We start from the raw sequence: 18,225 nt of genomic DNA, 5'->3' as shown, positions 1-18,225 counted from the left end.
CTGAAATACTAAACAAAACTAGTAACAAATGGGAAAAACCAGAAACGTAAGAAAAAAGTACAACAGGACAACACACACAGTGTGCAAATGCGGAATGTTCAAGTGGGGGCAGAGGTCAAATGTGACACATTTGGATGCCAACTATAATATGATATTTATCTTCCCCATGTACTAGTAAAACTCCCTAAAAGTTGCCAGTACAATTAAAGGCAGTAGACTTTTAATCGTAGTTTTAAATATAAAAGACATTTTATAAAATGTTGAACTTTTTGGACCCTGAAAAAGAGGTCAGAGGTCCAAAGTAACCCACATAACCTATTTGTTGTCAACACAAACAACGGCAGCGAGATACAGAGTTTTAAATAGCTCCACGCACCGTTTCGAGCTATTGTGTTTACACACAGAATGATGATAGCACACATAAACACTACCAAAAACATAACCTTAATATCAAACACAGGAGAGAACTAACTAGTAACTAGTAAGTAAAACAGGAAATGAGTAACAAATTGGGCAAAGAATCACAAGACACGGGGAAAACAGGGGAGGCAGGATAAACTAAGAGGAATACAATACTATGATAAACATGAACAGAAACTGGATGGCAAAACTGATAGAACTCAAAGTGTTGTGAATGCCATGAAAACTGTTGAGTACTACATACACCCTAAATTATTAACCTATAAAATACATATAAGTTAAAAACAGTCTGACCAGGCCTTTACTTCTTCTACACCATCTCTTTCTCGGTGTACTAACTCACACTGAGCTCTCTTCTTCACTCCTCGAGTGTGTCTTTTTAAATTTAGGCAACCAGCTGCCAAGAAGGAGGGCTTGTTTTCATTTAAAAAGAGGGATGTGTCCGTTTAAGAAAGACAGACAGAGAGCGAGAATGAAAGGAAGGGAGGGAGCGGAAGAGAGATGGAGAAAGAGACGGAGAGCGAGAGAAAAAGAGGGAGAAGGTGGGGTTGATGAGATCATTTTCTGGGCCTGGATGAATCAGCTTTTCTGTCAGTGCAGAGAGAGAACGAGAGAGAGTTCAGCACTTAATTAATCTACATGAACAACCAGCCGCAGCCAATGAGAAAGACTTGAAGATGTCAGCTGTGGCTGCTTTTGCCAAGGCACTACTGAGAGTGGCTGAGTTTAAAAGAGACACACAGACACCATCTTGATTAGTGCATCTTATCTTTAACACGACTCTGAGTCCAGATCCTTACTGATGCACAATCTTGTGAGACTGAATATCAGGTCTTTATAATCAAGTAGTTAAAAAATGTTTTTTCCCCCCCGACTCGGCCACAAGGTCAAAGGTTGGAATGAGAACCAGAACAATAGGAGCTGAAGTAGGTTTTGTGTCCTGCACTCATGAGGACTTAAACATGCTGCGAGATCCACAATGATTTCTGTCTTCAGAGGTTCTAGAAGTATTAGGATTTGATCCTCAGATCACCTCTAACTACACTAAAACCCCAGCAGGCAGGAGTTTGCAGTGGTAACATGAGCAGTGTATGAAAATGAAAACAGCAACACACTCAGCAGCCATATGTTTCACAGATGTTTTTCTTTTCTTTTTTGTTTTAAATGTGCCAGTGATCAACATCTGTGATTAGCAGTGCTGCTTAATTTAGGCTGAAGGCCTCACAGGGCTATGATTCTGAGTTTAACAAGCAGCGTAATGAGAGTGAGTGTCATTGAAGTTTGAGGACAAAAGAGAAACGAGCAAAGAAATAAAAACAAAAGTACTTTTCTCAGTTTCAGTTAACGCTAGTTTAACCATTGGCTCTTTGTGAATTTTGTTCTGAGAGAGTTTACAATTTTATTGCTGTGAATGGCAGCAAGTATTTAAAGTAACAGTGTTATTAAGACCAGGAGTACATTTGAATTATCCATCCTTTAAAAATTTAAACACTTACACGACTTCCTGTATTTTACTGCAGTTCTGTCACTGATGTAAAACTTCTCATCTGATTCTGAGCTGCACTGATTCACGCAAAGTTTGAATCTAACCTGCGCCACCTGCTGGCATGAAAAGTAACTGCAAGGCTTTTCAGACCTGCAGCTGTGCTACATCGTCTACATTAATGGAAAAATAACAAAACAGAACGCTATTCTGGGCCTACAGAGGGCTCACAGCCTGACTCGGTCACCTTTTGTTCAAGGCATATCACTAAAGTGAGTGATGAAAACTTCCCCATAACAAAAAAAAATTAGATACACACAAATGCGTAGTCAGTACAATCAATGGTGTTAACGAGTGCAAGGGTGGAAAACCTGTGTATGCAATGCTCCAAAACCCAGGAATGCCTCAGAAAGGAGAGCCACAGAAAGCTCTGAGGGCTTTTATAGAGCTCTGGCACACTGGGCCCAGGTGTTTCCAGCATCACTGATGGAAAGTGAATGACACCAGCCCTCCAATGCCTGCAAACAGGCTGAAAGGAAGGCAGGGTGGAGTGGGTCACCACTGTCCCCACTGAAACACATTCGTGATGTGAATCTCCTGTCCCACCACATCCTAAAGGTGCTCTACTGGACTGAGTTCTGGTGACTGGATGCCATTTCAGGCACAGCAACATGAGTACACTGTTTATGGAGAGATGGACATGACCAGCAACAAGGCTCAGGCAGGCTGTGGTGTTCAAATGATGCTTGATGGGTAGCAAAGGGCCCAAAGTGTGCCAAGAAGGTATCCCTAACACCATTACACCCCTGCCAGACTGAACCGTTGATGCAAGGCAGAATGGATACTCAATAATACTCACTCCAAATCTTCTGTTGTCCAACTTAAGGTGAACCCATTAAAATTGTAGGCTGTGTATCCTGTTCTGAACTGGCACAAATGACACCCAAACTGGTTGGTGTGTGCTGATGCGCAAAACCCTTCAGAAAACATTGCGGATGAAATACAAAGTATGCAATAGTACAAGGACTCCATAAAAACCTTGACCAGCCTCAATGCGCCAAAATTTAGTGGGAAAGATTAAATTTAATACTTGTGAATATAATTACGGGAAGAATTTGCCTTCCCAAGTTATGCGAATGTAACCAAGTTGCATTAATGTCATCTCTCAATTACCAAAAACATTCATCTGTGCTCCTTAGGAAATACCTTTTTTACAATAACGACACTGCTTCCAGTTTTTTTGGAATAAATTTCTTCATTCATCATATGATTTTAAAATCCCCATCAAATATTCGAGTAAGATTAACATCCGTGTTTCCTCAAAGAACATACCAAACACACCTTAAGCAGAAAGAGCCTCAAAGAAATACTGAAGTGCCAAAATCTTTGGTTTAACAATTCTGAGTATGTACAGTTCAGAGATGTTATTTTATGTAAGTAGTGTGAATGTGTACAGAGGTCCCTTTATGATATTAAATTACTTATGTGCTTAAAATTTGTACAGTTGAGTAAAAGCAAAAAACTCAACATTAATTAAGTAAAATTTTATTTCCCACATTTATCAACATACAATAGTTAGTTATGGGAAAGGAGAGTTTGTTAATGAATGAAAAATACTGGATTTTACAATACAAAGGCAAACCTAATCTGCATCTTTAAAAAAAAGAAAAAAAGAAAAAAAGAAAAACGCAATAACAGGAAAAACAAAACATGCACAATACAAGATTTAGCATAAACATGGGTAAACTAATGAAGAGGGAAAAAAAATATGGAAACGATATGAATGTAACTGCACAGGTTGCGTGAGAGCAGTTCTACAACCATCAAAATACGGAATCATAAATTAAAAGAAAATTCTTCTAAAAATCAAATTCCACAAGAGAAACGATCAAGAGTTTCTCCTTCAGTAAGGTCGGTCTCTGCGCTCCTGACGATGATCCCTGCAAACAAAACCAAGAAAGGACAGCAAACACTTCAGTTTCAGTTCCATGTCCAAATTCAGCATTAGAAGGTAGTCATAAAATTACTTAGAGTAATAAGACTGGCACTAAAGTTCACGTTTCAGGTAGCCTAAACCCTACCTCATATCCATCTTGCCCCCTGGTGGTCCCATTCCTCTTCCACCTCTGCCACCCATTCGGTCCATCGGTGGTCCTCCACGGCCGGCCCCACGGAACCCTCCCCTGTCCATTCCACCACGTCCTCTGAATCCACCTCGGTCACCTCCCCAGCCTCCACGGAATCCTCCAGGGCCGCCGGGTCCACCGGGCCCTCCGGCTCCTGCTGGACCACCACGGTCCATACCTCTGCCACCACGCATTCCCATTCCACCTCTGCCACGGTCACCTCCATGGGGAAATGGAGGGCCACCACCCAACCCTTCTGGTTTGGGAGCTTTGCACTGGTTACACTCCATTCTCCAGGCAAAATTCTGATTGCCACAACCCCTGGAAGCACAGATTACATGAATTAAAAAGTTCTGACAAACCAACAAAGTGTATCAAAAAACCAAGATGGTACACAATGAAAAAAAAATACATACGGATTAGGACACTCCCAGTCACCGGCTCTCTGCTGCATGTTGCCTCCTGTCGGTCCACCTCTGCCCATACCACGTGGACCACCTCGTGGGACAAAACCACCACGGTCTCCGCCACGGCCCATCATACCTGATATTATAGGGAAATCACAGCACCTTTAAATCATGAAGCTGGACTCGGGCTATTTTAGCATGCAGTTCACATAAAACACGCTACAGGGCTCCTCTGAGTTTATCTAAATTCAAATTACCATCAATTAAGATTTACACAAGTACAGCAATAACAGCATGAAATACAGTCCAACACTACCAATGACTACCAAAATTTACCTCCACGTCCCATCATGCCATCTCGCATAAGCATACCACCTCTCATTCCACCCATCATGGGTTTTCGGCGTGCCATGGACACCTTAAGTCTTCTGCCTTGGAACTCTTTTCCTAATATTTAAAGAAGGAAGAAATTGTTTACTAATAATATTAATAATACTACTACTACTACTAATACTAATAATAATAATAAAGATTTGATGTCGATGAAATGTACCATCAAAATGCTCCACAGCTGCTTTGGCACAAATTGGCTCCTCATAGGACAGAGTGGCGTCCCCCTTTGGCTTTCCAGAGTCCTTGTCTGTGTATATGTTAATCGCAGGCTGGCCAAGTCTGCGGTTAATCTTGATGTGTAGAAAGCAAAGGGGAAGGAAAAAAACATTTACTTTATTGTTAATTAGGTGTGTTTGCAACTACATTTAGAATAAAGTGTTCTTACCCTAATTGGACCGACGTGTTTGAAGAATTCAGCCATTTCCTCGAGGTTAGCCTTCTCAGTCAATCCTGTGATATAAATTGTGCTGTTCTCTGAGTCATCCTGCTCCTCTGGGCGTCCTACGAGAAACCCATTTACAATTTTTTTTTTGTTTTTAAACAGTGGCTTTATTTAAAAAAACAACAACAACAAAAAAAACAAAAAAAAACAAAAAAACAAGCTGTACAGAGTTTATGAAACACCAATTTCAAGGAACCTAACAGGAGTTTAGTGACTCACCCATCTCACGCTCGTTGTCGCCCATAGGTCCTGTGGTCCATCAGCCAGGAGGAAAGAAACAGATTGACACAAGTCAGTGTTGAGAACTCTTGTTTAGTAAACTCCACCTAAAGAGTACTACAAAACATAATCCAGACACTCCCTTATAGACGCATCAGCCATATTGGGAAAAGTTGAAAATAGCACCTTAAGGTACACACAATTCCCACAAGTGATATATTGAATTGAAAATAGGACACCTTGGACCCTTTGGCAAATATTTGTGTGTCATTTGAAAAGCCTCTTAGACCAGTAGCAAATCCTCAAAAAACCCCATGAATTCTGCTCAGATTTCTTAAAGCAGTAACAAAACGCATTCGAGTTGAAATTTGTGATTAACCTTTTGAAAACTCAAGTGTCAAACCATAAGCAGTGACTGAACTATACAGTACCCCAGAGAAAATGGTCTCAGGCAATGGGAAAAAAAATAATTTCCAATATTTTCAGATGTGTTTGTGTAAATAAATTTTGACGACCACAAAGTATGTCACATCAATACTCGAGGCATATTTGCTCAAAAAAGTTTAAGTCTTTGAAAGGACTAACCAGTGTAATACTCGTTAACTTACCACCAGGCTTACTGAAGCCACCTCTGTCTCCAGCGCTGCTATGGGGGAATAAATGGAGATATGAAGGCGATTTCCCTTTTACAGCCACTTCCATGGCTCGAGCAAAGTGGCTTGATTGAGGGAGTAATCAAAACATTCTAACTAGCCGGACAGCAACTTTCACATAATAAAATTCCCCATAATCAGAAATACATAATCTAACTGAGGGTATTAGTTTAGGAATTATGCGCCATTCCTTAGTTAGCTAAAAACAACTTCAGAAACATTTTTTAGTAGAGGATACACATGAAAAAAAATATTAATAATAACTAACATTTTTTACTGGTATTTAAATTGTGACAAAACCCAAACATTTGTACACAGATAGAAAAGATTTCAGATGCATTGATGGAATACAGTTTTACCCAGAAACAAACTATGGCCGCACTAACATTACTTCTAAGGAAAATTACAGCACAAGCAGATATTACACATGTAAAATAAGACAATGCATCTGAAATTTCACAAGAAGGCCTGGTGATTACATTCACCAGGTAATAAAAACAAATACAAGTATACATGTTTCCAAACAAAACACCAAAACTTTTCGTTTTCTTCTTCTTCTTAAACATAGTTTACCAAGGGAAATTAAAAACAAAGACTTGGTCGCTTAAAGAACCCATCATGCTCATAAAAACCACCATCCTCAGTTCTTGAAAAATGGCAGACCTTGAATCTTTGTTAAAGCTCCTTCTGCTGCTTAAGCTGGCGGCTCTGTACTGAGTACAGATACTTTTTAGAGAAAAGATGGTTTTAAATGGCTCTCACTGTTACCTGTACGGTATAAATGTGACAAAGCATGTTAAAAATGTGCTCAAAAGAAAGTGATCAAACAGTTGTATTCCAAACCACAAAAACAATTCAAAACATTTCAGAATGACATAACGTGCCCCCCACCTCCCCCCAGAATATATAAATATACCTGTGCAAAGCTAAACCTAAGCTAATCTTCAAATTTAATGATAGAAACCTGCTACACTGCACCTGAAATACAATGATGTAATTTTATTTATGCTTTCTAACTGAGAACTATTTTGTTTATATTATACTTTTAAAGTGTGGCCTTGTATGAGATTTGCTGAAATACTTCAGTGTCTGTGTGTGTGCATTTGCGCCACCAAAAACCAGAGATGTCATGCAGAACCCTCTTTCTTAAAAAGGAAAGGAAGGAGGGAAAAAAAAAAAAAAAAAAAAAAAAAAAAAAACCACTTTTGCCACTGAAAAATAACCATGAAAAATACTAAACACACCTTAAAATGGACACCTGAAATGAACACCCGATGATGCCCGTGCATTTCTGCCACAAAACTGCTCATTCAAGCTTTGGGCAGGATTCTTTCCCAAAAGAAGAGGAAAAAAACAAACAAACAAAAAAAAAAAAAAACTAAACCCCTGTCATGTTACCAATATTCACATTAATGGCTGCTGATGTAAAACTTGATAACGCAAGTATGAATTTTAAATAGTATTTTTAAACATTTAAACAGCCGTTCTAAACCAAACCAAATGTGCAGCACAACATGACGGTACAACCCTCTGATGAACTTCAAACACCTGAAATGTGTCTCTGTAACCGTCTTAACTTGGTAAAAATCACATCTGCACAATAGAAAACCTGTTCCGTTGCTCAATCTGTAAACAATTTTCTTGTCTATTAAATGTAAGTACCAGAGAGAGGTGGAAGTGTCCAGGATGTGTTCCAATTTCTTTATCATGAGAAATACATTTTCACAAGACCCTTAAAACAAGTATAGTGCACCCAAAAGCTGTTTTGAGATTTGACTAATGACAAAACAAAAATCCACTTTGGACTGAATGCATCCGCACTAACCACCCCATGAGAAATCTTTATATATTTTTTGGAACAGATGGGTCTGTGTATACCTTCAATAAGCCCTGTTTTCCCATGCCTTCAATGTCAAAAAACCACTATACCTACATTTTTCTTTCCTCCAGCTGTCAAAAACACCAAAAAAAACAGCCAGTATATGGCTGGAAAATAACCACGTGTATCAGAAAATTAACCAGGATTTTGAAATTTATTAAAACTTCCCTCTGAGTGTTTTGCCATTAATATAGGCTTACCGTTCTTACTGTCTTTTGTTTTTTTATTTTTGCTTTAATGGTTAGTTAAAAAAATAAAAAAATAAAAATAAAAAAATCTGAACATCAAAGTAACCCTTGAAAGAGATAATTTTTTTTTAAAACAAAAACAAAAACTTATTTTGGTCCAAGAGATGACATCAAATGAGAAACTACTTTTAGGAGTAATGTCAGAGCGGCAAATGACAAAAATTCTTAAAATAGATGGTTAATTACTCTGTCTTCTTGTAATTGATGTCATTTACTTTTGAGGTGTTTCTTTAAACAACCATTTAAACATCTAGATTAATTTAAAGTGCCATTTCCCGCCTTTTTTGACATTTTCTCAACCCAATGAAATGGGGACAAATACATATTGTCACCGGTAGCCCTTTAGAAACCTATGAGACTCTGAAAAACCACCAATGAATTTCCAAAAAATGAATAATAAATAAAACTTATCAAGAAAATGTACTGACCCAAATACTGCACTCTAGTAAAACACAAACGTGCATGTGAAATGGAACTTAATGTGCTACATGAGCCCAGCGTCCATTTATACATTTCTTAAAATACCTGTGGTGATATATGACCTTACAGGACTAGACTCCAGCATCTAACTGTATTATTCCAGTTAGTCACCCTACAGAGAATAATTCAGCATGCTGACAAACTGAACTGGTGGGAAACTAAAGAAAGTAGGGTTAGAATTCTGTATGTCTTTATGTAGATATTCTTGTACCATGTTCCCTGACAAACGTTGAAATCTGAAACTACGTTTTCCTATGCTATACTGTTGATACTGCCCAGTAATCAAATCGTGGTCTAGGATATAAGCTGTCCAACCTAAATTTTATGCACAGGTCTCTGATCAAAATCGGCACTTTTTTTCTTCTTCTTACCTTTGACCAAGAGAGAGGCAGGGTTGAGACAAAACTCATTCTTATTGCTGACATATACAACATATGCCACTGCATGTATTATACTAGATACATGCAATTCATTAGCACTGATTGCTGATGAATCAGTATCAAATGCTAATAAATTCCCCTTACAAGACTGCCATTATGTTTTACTGTATTATTCTGACGTTACAGCAGGGTTTGTCTCAGCTCTGCCTCAAATGGCAACGGCACCTGCAAAGACTGAATAAATGTGAGATTAAGTGCTTAAGAAAGACACTTACCCCATGCCGCGCCCCATGCCTCCACGCCCACGATGCATCATTCCACCACGGTCAAAGTCCCTTCCAGGGCCCCGGCTGTCCCCTACTCCAGGGTACCTCGTAGGCTCAGAACCTGGATAACCAGAACCTCCACCCTGCCCATCCTGCCTGTAACTGTCTACAAGAGGAACAACAATATCAAAACATGCAGTCATCACAGAATGATCACAGTGGAATCGAACAGATGTGCTTAGTTGAGAGAACAGCTGTTTAGGCAGGAGGAAAGCAAAGCTTACTGTAATGGCTGGACTGACTGTAACTGGGTGGTCCACCTTGCTGGTTGTACTGGTTGGCTGGAGGCTGCCCATATGATCCACCGGCCTGAGGAGGGTAAGCAGGAGGAGCTTGTTGCTGTGGCTGGGTCTGCTGTTGGTATCCCTGCTGCTGGTTGTAGCCTGCCTGCTGGCCTTGGTAACCAGGTTGTTGCTGACCATATGCTGCTGGCTGAGAGTAGCTACTCTGGTTGTAAGTAGCCGGCTGGCTGTTAGCATTGTAACTGATGGAGACAAAGCACAGACAAAATGTAAGTAATCCGATAAGCATGTTCTTCTGGAATTCACGTGTTATTTTGTTGTCAGATGAGATGTTCATACCTCTGAGGGGCAGTGGGAGCAGCCTGTTGGCCATAACCAGGGTAGGCAGACTGAGCCGTGTATCCTGGCTGAGAGCCATAAGACTGGGTGGCAGCTGGAGCAGCAGCAGCAGGAGTACTGTCATAACCACTGGCTCCGTAACCCTGGGTTGACTGTGAATAGCTGTGAGTAGCAGACTGGGCAGCAGGGTAGCCAGCTATACAAAAGACATCACATATCACAAAGAGAAAAAAAAAAGATATTTGATATTCATTCCTGTTCACATTGTAATTTGACTGTTTAACAACAGAATAATTAAAAATAAATAAATTAAAACAAAAAAACAAAACAAAAACTGACCTGATGCTGGTTGGCCATATGATCCAGATCCATACTGTTGCTGCTGCTGGGGGTAGCCTCCAGCTGCAGGTGTTGTCTGACTGTAACTGCTATCAGCAGCTGCTGCAGCAGGTTGGGTATATGAGCCATAATTCTGCTGGCCATAGCTTTGCTGAAAGACCAAATACAGTAGCCATTAGGCACAATAAACCTCAACTAAGCATTATTTAAAAGCTCCATTTGCTTAAAGCACAAACAACCTATATGACTGCCAGCAGTAAACAAATAACCATCCCAAGTTTTCCCCACAATCATTAAATGTTTTAAGCACAAGGCATGCTTTGATCAAATCTGCACAATTAAATCAATAATGGTACCTGAGCAGATTGTCCATAATTCTGTGAGGGCTGGGCAGCATAGGAAGCATACCTGTAAACATATGCATCAAAATTTTAGGATCATCAGAAATCCGGGTACTGCCTGAAAAAAAATATCATGCTGTGCGCTGTTTAAAATGGTCTTTATCCAAAAGATGTTTACTACGATCTAAAGAAGGTTACAAAACGACCAAAAGTAATCCATGTTTGCATATTTGTTTTAAAAATATATACAGGTTTACGTTTACATTTGCATCCACCCTAATCTCCGCTTTGTTTCCTTTCTTCGAAAGAATTAGGTCATATTGGATGGTTAAAAATCTCAAAGCCATTTTAATAAAGGTAACTGAAAAACCTTACCCCTGTTGAGCCCCGGTCTGGTTGTAGGAGCTGTAATCTGTAAATGGAGAAAAGGGTTAGTTTAAAAAAATAAAACAAGAAACAATAGTCTCAGATCTCAGCGCGCGAGCCGCACGTTACAGGCCCGTTCTTAGGTTGCCATTCAAAACGGAGACAACTAGACCATTCACTAAACCTATACACTACTTCACAGCTAACGAAACCACTCGGAGATCGACGCACCCGTTAAACAGGATTCATTTTAAATTGGTAATATGCGGAAAAACGCAGTGTGCACAAATGAAAAAACATATCCGGAGTAAATACCGCAAAGACTCGACGAGCTAACTTGTCTAGGCCTCGGACGCGGAGCCGACTAAGTTCATGTTATTCAATGAAGAAAAGTGGCTAAAAAATACAAACTATGCAAACATACTCACAATTAGGATACATTCATGTAAATTAATGTTTCAATGAAAACCAACATTTACTTTAAAAGTCAGCAATTGTCGCAATTTTTTTACTTACCCGAAGCAGACGCCATTTTAGTGTGCCTACAAGAGACGAATGGACGAAGAATGCTGCCGCAGAAACGCACTTCTCTTCGCGGCAACCGCGAAATCTCGCGACATAACGCGATACTGTTTGGGGGCTGCTGTAGCGAAAGCATTACAGGTTTACAAATCAGATTAGATACACAAATCGACACGTACGTTTACATTAATAGCCGCATAGTCTGTGCTTTTAAATTTTAAACAACATACAAAAACGCTGATTTGTAAATATTCTGAAGTCAACGTGATTTACGGAGGGGTTATACAAGAAGTAAAATAATTACCTGTTTTTCAAGTATCCTTATGACTTAGCGTGATTTTACCCACTCTGGGTAATAGATCGTAACTAGACCAGTTCTCGTGGGCCACTTAAAAAAAATCTTTATAGAACAATTTTCTTATATTTGTTTCCATCTCTTCTGCCCTCTTGGCCAGATCTTAAAAAATGTCTTTCTCATATGTATAAATATGTTTAATAGATAAAATAGTAAGAAAAAATACAGCAAAAAGTCCTAAGAGAGAGAGAGACTATAGTAACTATAAGTGCACAGACTTGAGACAGGAGAGGAACACAACATCCCAGAGCCTTCCTGATTTTCTGTCTCTGGAAGAGGAGACACACATCCTCCTCACAGATCTTTTGTGAAGGTAGAGGGCAAGAGGGGAGGGGGCTGGTGGCTGCAGGTATGAGCTGAGGGTGAACAGATGGGAGGTGTGAATAGTTGTCTTTCAAATCTACAGTAGAAGGTGTTAAGGTCATCAGTCATTCTGGGATTCTTGTCAGGGTGGGGGAATGAACTCCTGTAACTGTTGATGTGCTGCAGGCCTCTCCAAACTGATGCAGGGTCGTTGGCTGACAAGCTGTTTTTAGTTTCTAACATTAGCTCCTTTTAGCAACCCTGATCTATTTGCTTAGCTTGTTTCTGGCCTGCTTGTACAGGGCCTATACAGGGCCAGCTTCCTCAGATTTGGAGTAAAACACAGTTTGTTATTATTGTATGTATGAAAGGTCATGGTCTGCACACACAACTCCTCACAAAAACTGATGTATGATGTGACATTGTCAGTGAGTCTAATTAAGTGTGGTGGTTCCAGCTTCAAAAAGCAGTACAACAGTGGTCCAGTATGTTAGCATCCCTAGTGGGATGAGAACAAATAAACAAAATAAAAATAAAAGTCACTGGCAAAAAACATGATTGCAGCTTCTATCTTGTGACGGGAACGTTCTTTCTGGTTCAAAATGACTTGATATCATTTGTGAGAGATATGTTTGAAATATATTCTTCCTTCTTCATTCTGTCACGCTGTTCAGATTATTGGACAAAAAGCTATTTACAGCAGTTTAAACCAGCAATCATTTCTGGCAAATAGGACTGGATCATTTTTTAGCAAGACACTGGAGCAATCCCTAGGTTAGTGTGCCAATACAGCATGTAAAAACACTACAAATTTTGCAGCAATATTTGATTAAAGTATAAATGTAAACATACTGATAATACTGATGCATTTCTATCATGAATAAAATCATTACACCAGCTCAATGTTTCAGCTACATTTTTTTTCAGCTATTTTGATGACATCTTCTTTACACAAACAATTAATTAGACCGATGTAAAGTTTAATTCTGGTGAATTAACATGATGTAAAGCATACATCAAATAACAAGTCATCCCAATCTGTGAACTGTACTACATTTTGAATTAATTTTACTACTGATGGAGTATTTTGGTATGACTGAAATAGAAAATGAAAATTGAAAATGAAATTTGAAAATAAAGGCCATATTTAATTTTTTTTTTCCATCCATAACTAAAAATGTCCGGTTATTATTCCAAATCCCTTCTTTATTATTTCCAAATTTTGACGTACTAATTTAAACTTCAGAGCAAATAGGTTAAAATTTCATTTAAGAGTTACTTTAAGCGATTAAGAGTTACTAAAAGTCAGATAATAGGATAATAACCCCATATTTTGACTTTTGGAGGGCATTTTTCCCACCAGTGGCAGCAAAAGGGAAAACAGTCAGTGGGTTGTGTAATACCATCTTTTCCCTCATTCTTCCTTCTTCCTTCTCTCACGCTAGCCAAACAAAACACCAAATACAGTTTTCATGTGTGATTTCAAACGAGGTCAAATCTAAGATGTTAACAATGAGACACATCAGTGAACCACGGTGAATCCTGGTCTGACAAAACGTAAACATTAGTAGAAGTTGTGTTTCCATCCAGCTGTTTGAGTTTATTCAGCATCGAAATATCATTATATTATATTATATTATATTATATTATATTATATTATATTATATTATATTATATTATATTATATTAACTCGATTTTTTGTTATGGCTGACTTTCGGCTTGCATGTAAGGTGAAACTTCTTTGAAAACAGTTCATTCAAATATTAATCTAAAACCTGCTGGTGGTTGACGGCTTGCTAGCAGTATGTCCAGCAGGTGGGGGTAGTGCATCTTTATGCTATTGTTTTACTGCGAAGAAAAAGACGTAACGCGGAAGTTTGCTTTCATTTTCTGAATATTTTCACACTGGAGATTTGTTTATAATTGTAGGACTTTATTAGTTATGCTTTGATTATTCTTTTTTTGCTTAAAATATTTCATCACATACGCTTTGAGGATATGGCTATTTTATATACGATCAGAAGAAATTAGAGGTTGTCGTACTAGTTAGATATTTCATGTCTTTTGGTGGAATTTCTGCAGGCACTAACCTCAGTTTGAAGGATCTTTGACGGGCTGTCTTAATGCTGTGAGGACAATAATGGGTTCAGTTTAATGCCACAAACTATTTTTCGTGTTATGCAAACCAGCATATGTTTGTTTAGCAATATTATGCCACTATAGCAAAAAACAAAACCCCCAAAAAGTGAGTAGAGAAACTACAGCTGATCGTGAATAATCGTGAATAATGCTGGACTGTATGTCGTCAGTGCGGTTCTGGTTTGGATCAGGTCGTCCTGGCTTCTGCCTGGGGACCTCTTTATTGCTAACACTCATGCTACTGATGTATGCTGGGGGCATCCAGGCAAGTCTCAGTGTTGGTCCAGGAGGAGACTTCCCGAGGTTCACAGGTAACCCTTTTTTTTGAGTTCAGATCTCACAGACAAGAATTGGTAAAAATCAAAACATATGCATGACCTTTCCTCCTCCTCAGATGTGTTCCTGTATGCTCTCAGCCACGATGAGCTGCCCTCTCTGCTGGTCAGTGTAGCTCTGGTGCTGCTGCTTGGATCTTGTCAGGAGCGCCGCTGGGGGACAGTCGCCTTACTCGTCCTCTCCACCCTGACAATCATCGCACTACCTTTTCTTTACACCCTGCTCCTCTTTATTGGTGGGGGTGAGGCGAGCCGGATCTTTGGCTTCTCTGCCGTCCAGCTTGCTTTATTTACAGCACAGTGTCGACAGGTGACACAGAGGAGGGTGCTGAGATGTCTGCCTGTCTGGTTTCTCCCGTGGCTTTTTCTGCTGATTGGTCTGCTGCTGCTGCCCGGGACACCAGCTCTGCTTCACTTCTGTGCAATATGCATTGGGCACAACTGTATCCTACCCCGATTTTGCAATTGTTTGAAACCAAAAGCATTATATTGTGATTTATAGAGAAACAATTTTACTTGTTTTTTACTTATTAGGACTTTTACTATTAGCTCACTTTTCTCTTATTTTTCTTGAACTCTCAATTTGTTTCTCCAGGTTTAAATCTTTGATGATGTTCATTTCCATATTCATAAGTCTTTCTATATAATACTTAATGTATCGCTCAGATCGTCAGCCCTTTATCGGGATGTTACAGGAGCTGGAGGAGTCCAGAGTCATGGATTTCATCCCTGACTGGATGTATGTTTCCACCACAGCCAGGTTAAGGTTGCCTAGCTACGCTACCTCACACAGGTGTGACTCATTTCGTTCACATCACAAGTCTCAATGAACATTCATTGGTCTTAACCTGTGTTTATTCTGAACATTTTAACCTCGTGTGTTGTCACAGATCTCGACCAGTTTCTCAGACGATGCCTGTAGATCAGTCAGCTGCTGTCCCAATGAACCAACCTTCTGCTTCAAACCACCGCTCATGGATTGAACCTTTGCCTGCCTGGATAATGGAGGAGTCTACTGTGACTGCTGAGGCAGAGGTGCTGGAGGAGCAGATGCTTAGGGCGGGGATACTGGCCTCATTACAGGATGCTCCCGATGATCCTGGTGCAAAAGTGGAGGTTCCTAAATCATCAGTTTCCTCTTTGCGGTTAGTAATAACTTAATATCTTGAATTTTATGTCAGTATGCAGATGTGTGTGTATGTATGGTTTTTTTTTTTTTTTAAACCTAGTCCTACTCATTTTTCTCATACAATACTGTGGAAAAGTCTTGAGACAACCCTCTTTTTTTTTTTTTTTTTTTTTACAGTGTGCTTCCAGACTTTCTTTTAAGTTGTCTTGAGCAATGTTTAAAGGTCTTCTGACATTGGCTGCCTTTCCCTGTATTTTCTATTTAATCCAGGAATGCCTTTTCTTTTTTCTTGTTTTTTTTAAACCATTTAACACCGACCTATCAATCATTCGAGCATATAAAAGGTTGTGTTTAGACACTTTGTTACTAGCAGCCTGTCACAAAAATACATTATTTGTCATTTGCTCAAATTTTTTTGCTTGAATCTTTGAAAACTCCCTAAGAAAACACAGTTTGACAAATATAAAATAGTTTTGCACCAATGAGGTGATTCCCAAAAGCTATTAGCTGAAAACTTAGCACGGTGCGCAGTGTCGTGAGTGGTGGCTTAAGACTTTTGCACAGTACTTTATATATACTTACACAAAGTTTCCTCTCAGTCTTCAGCAGCTGGAGAAGATGGGCTTCCCCACAGAAAAAGCTGTTGTGGCTCTAGCAGCATCAAAACAGCTAGATGGCGCCATCTCCTTGCTTATAGAAGACAGCATCGGAGAACAAGCTGTGGTGGTATCTAAGGGGAAGAGCCCGCTGCCACCAAACACCTAACTCACCTCACAAGTCTGGACCGAAGTTATGCTTGGGTTTTGCTGAGCTTCAGTATGTTCCCCATGGGTTAATTGAAAAACTATTTTATTGATAACAATTACAGCCGTGAATGTAGATGCAGAGTTTAGATTTTCTGTATATGCAAAGATAAATGTATGGTGGAAAGAGTGGATGTCATTTTATTTATCAAAGTGTTTAATGAATACTGGTGTCATGTAAAAAAGAGAAAAAAACTAAAATAAAAAAATAAAAAACAGTGGACATTATTTTATTACACCGATCATCTAGACAGGATTATATTAACACTGTAAAACATTTTGCAAGAAAAAAGTTAAAAGTATGAAATGGTTACACAACAGCATACAAAATAAACTACAGTTCATTTTAAATAGTTTCACAATAAATGCAGAAAAAAAAGTCTTTTCATCATAACAGTATAAGCAGTTTACCAGCACAACAGTGGTAAAAGTATATTCAAGTTAACGTAACAGTTTTGCCATTTTCTCCGTGTGTGTGTGTGTGTGTGTGTGTGTGTGTGTGCTAAAGATCATGAAATATCCTGTGAGGTCTGTTTTCCTTTCAACATGTTTCCAGATTGCAACATCATTTATGGCTGTTTCTAAATATGTGGAGGCTTAAACAAGATGCAAATGTTTGTGCACGTTTACCAAGTTTAAATGTCGAAATGCTTTATCAGTACATACTTTAGAGGAGGAGGGGAGGGACCAGAACAGTACAAATCACTGTTATCAGCACTTATCTCAGTTAGTGAACGGATCACTTAATCTTTTTAGTGCACTACATAACATTGAGTTAAACAATATGATAGAAGCATAACAAATTACATACTATAGGAGGAGTTTTGTTTGTGTAGTCGTGTCCCGCAAACTGTACAGACTCCATGTGCTTAAATAATAAATTCTGTTTAGGTTGCAGTTATATTGTGAAAGCAACAAAAACTCAAATCCAGTCACTTCTCTCACATCTGACTTCTCTTTCACATGATTACTCTAAATGACCTTTATTCTCCAGGACCGTTTGTAGCTCGAGGAGATTTTTTTCATCATCCTAATTGTGAGGCTTGGAGTTCTGTAGCCAAACAAATGAAAAACAGAAAGAGCAGCTGGAAGTATTGTGTAAAGGTAAATTGTTTGGTTATGGCGATGGATGGGGTTCGAACTAGTTCTCAGGTTCCCGATGGAGCAGGGCATTGTCGAGTACCAGTGGAGTTTCCCTGAGGTGTCCCCCATCCTATATTAGATGGTACAGCCCAGAGAGGGTGTCAGTTAACGTCTAACTCTGTTGAGTGTTGATGAGACTTATAGGAGGGGAAGTCAAGCCTCTCCCCCCGCCTGTGATCCTCAGGGTGAGCCAGGGGGTGGCTACTTTCCTCGAACCTTGGTGTCGGAGGACAGAGGAGAAGCAAGTCGATGTGGAATTGAACCTGATCGCTTATCTCTGTAGAAACTAGGGGAGGATGTGCCAAACGGTCCATCCCCAGACCCTAGATCAGGCTCTGTTGAAGAAAGACAGCAGTTGGAACGGCACTTCCGTCTCCACCAGTATGTGTGCACTTTGTAGTCCTAATCCAAA

General features: G+C 39.3%; 3 protein-coding genes across 6 annotated transcripts in view; 1 reads left to right on the top strand and 2 right to left on the bottom strand.

Moving 5' to 3' along the window:
• Window positions 1-3,432: 3,432 nt before the first annotated feature.
• ewsr1b (EWS RNA-binding protein 1b) lies at window positions 3,433-11,670 on the bottom strand. Of its 2 annotated transcripts, none has more exons than XM_084946541.1 (15): window positions 11,600-11,670; window positions 11,093-11,129; window positions 10,733-10,784; window positions 10,377-10,527; window positions 10,038-10,233; window positions 9,681-9,940; window positions 9,406-9,562; window positions 6,099-6,136; window positions 5,491-5,520; window positions 5,215-5,330; window positions 4,990-5,119; window positions 4,773-4,883; window positions 4,446-4,572; window positions 3,985-4,350; window positions 3,433-3,843 (listed from the first exon to the last, which is right to left on the bottom strand). In XM_084946541.1, exons 1-15 carry the CDS (start codon window positions 11,613-11,615, stop codon window positions 3,807-3,809), a joined length of 1,824 nt encoding a protein of 607 aa, XP_084802667.1. In that variant the 5' UTR covers window positions 11,616-11,670; the 3' UTR covers window positions 3,433-3,806. The 2 variants fall into 2 exon arrangements, with proteins under 2 accessions (XP_084802667.1, XP_084802668.1); XM_084946542.1 differs by having other exon boundaries at window positions 6,099-6,133.
• Window positions 11,671-14,124: 2,454 nt separating this feature from the next.
• On the top strand, window positions 14,125-16,855 carry rhbdd3 (rhomboid domain containing 3). Its single transcript, XM_084946860.1, has 5 exons — window positions 14,125-14,714; window positions 14,798-15,181; window positions 15,405-15,531; window positions 15,629-15,883; window positions 16,467-16,855. The coding sequence occupies exons 1-5, from the start codon at window positions 14,552-14,554 to the stop codon at window positions 16,630-16,632; spliced, it is 1,095 nt and encodes a 364-aa protein (XP_084802986.1). The 5' UTR covers window positions 14,125-14,551; the 3' UTR covers window positions 16,633-16,855.
• Window positions 16,856-16,884: 29 nt separating this feature from the next.
• emid1 (EMI domain containing 1) overlaps window positions 16,885-18,225 on the bottom strand; it is a 55,869-nt gene continuing 54,528 nt past the window's right edge. For all 3 annotated transcript variants that reach the window (XM_084946857.1, XM_084946856.1, XM_084946858.1), the window contains one exon: window positions 16,885-18,148. In XM_084946857.1, coding sequence (XP_084802983.1) covers window positions 18,015-18,148 — 134 coding nt within the window. In that variant the 3' untranslated portion in view covers window positions 16,885-18,014. The remainder of the gene's footprint in view (window positions 18,149-18,225) is intronic.

This window comes from Perissodus microlepis, chromosome 12 (assembly GCF_051167445.1).
Source record: "Perissodus microlepis isolate ML-2025 ecotype Zambia chromosome 12, ASM5116744v1, whole genome shotgun sequence".
NCBI lineage: Eukaryota > Metazoa > Chordata > Actinopteri > Cichliformes > Cichlidae > Perissodus > Perissodus microlepis.
The sequence above is the reverse complement of the archived record's forward strand: the minus strand, read 5'-3'. Positions and strand labels throughout refer to the sequence as shown.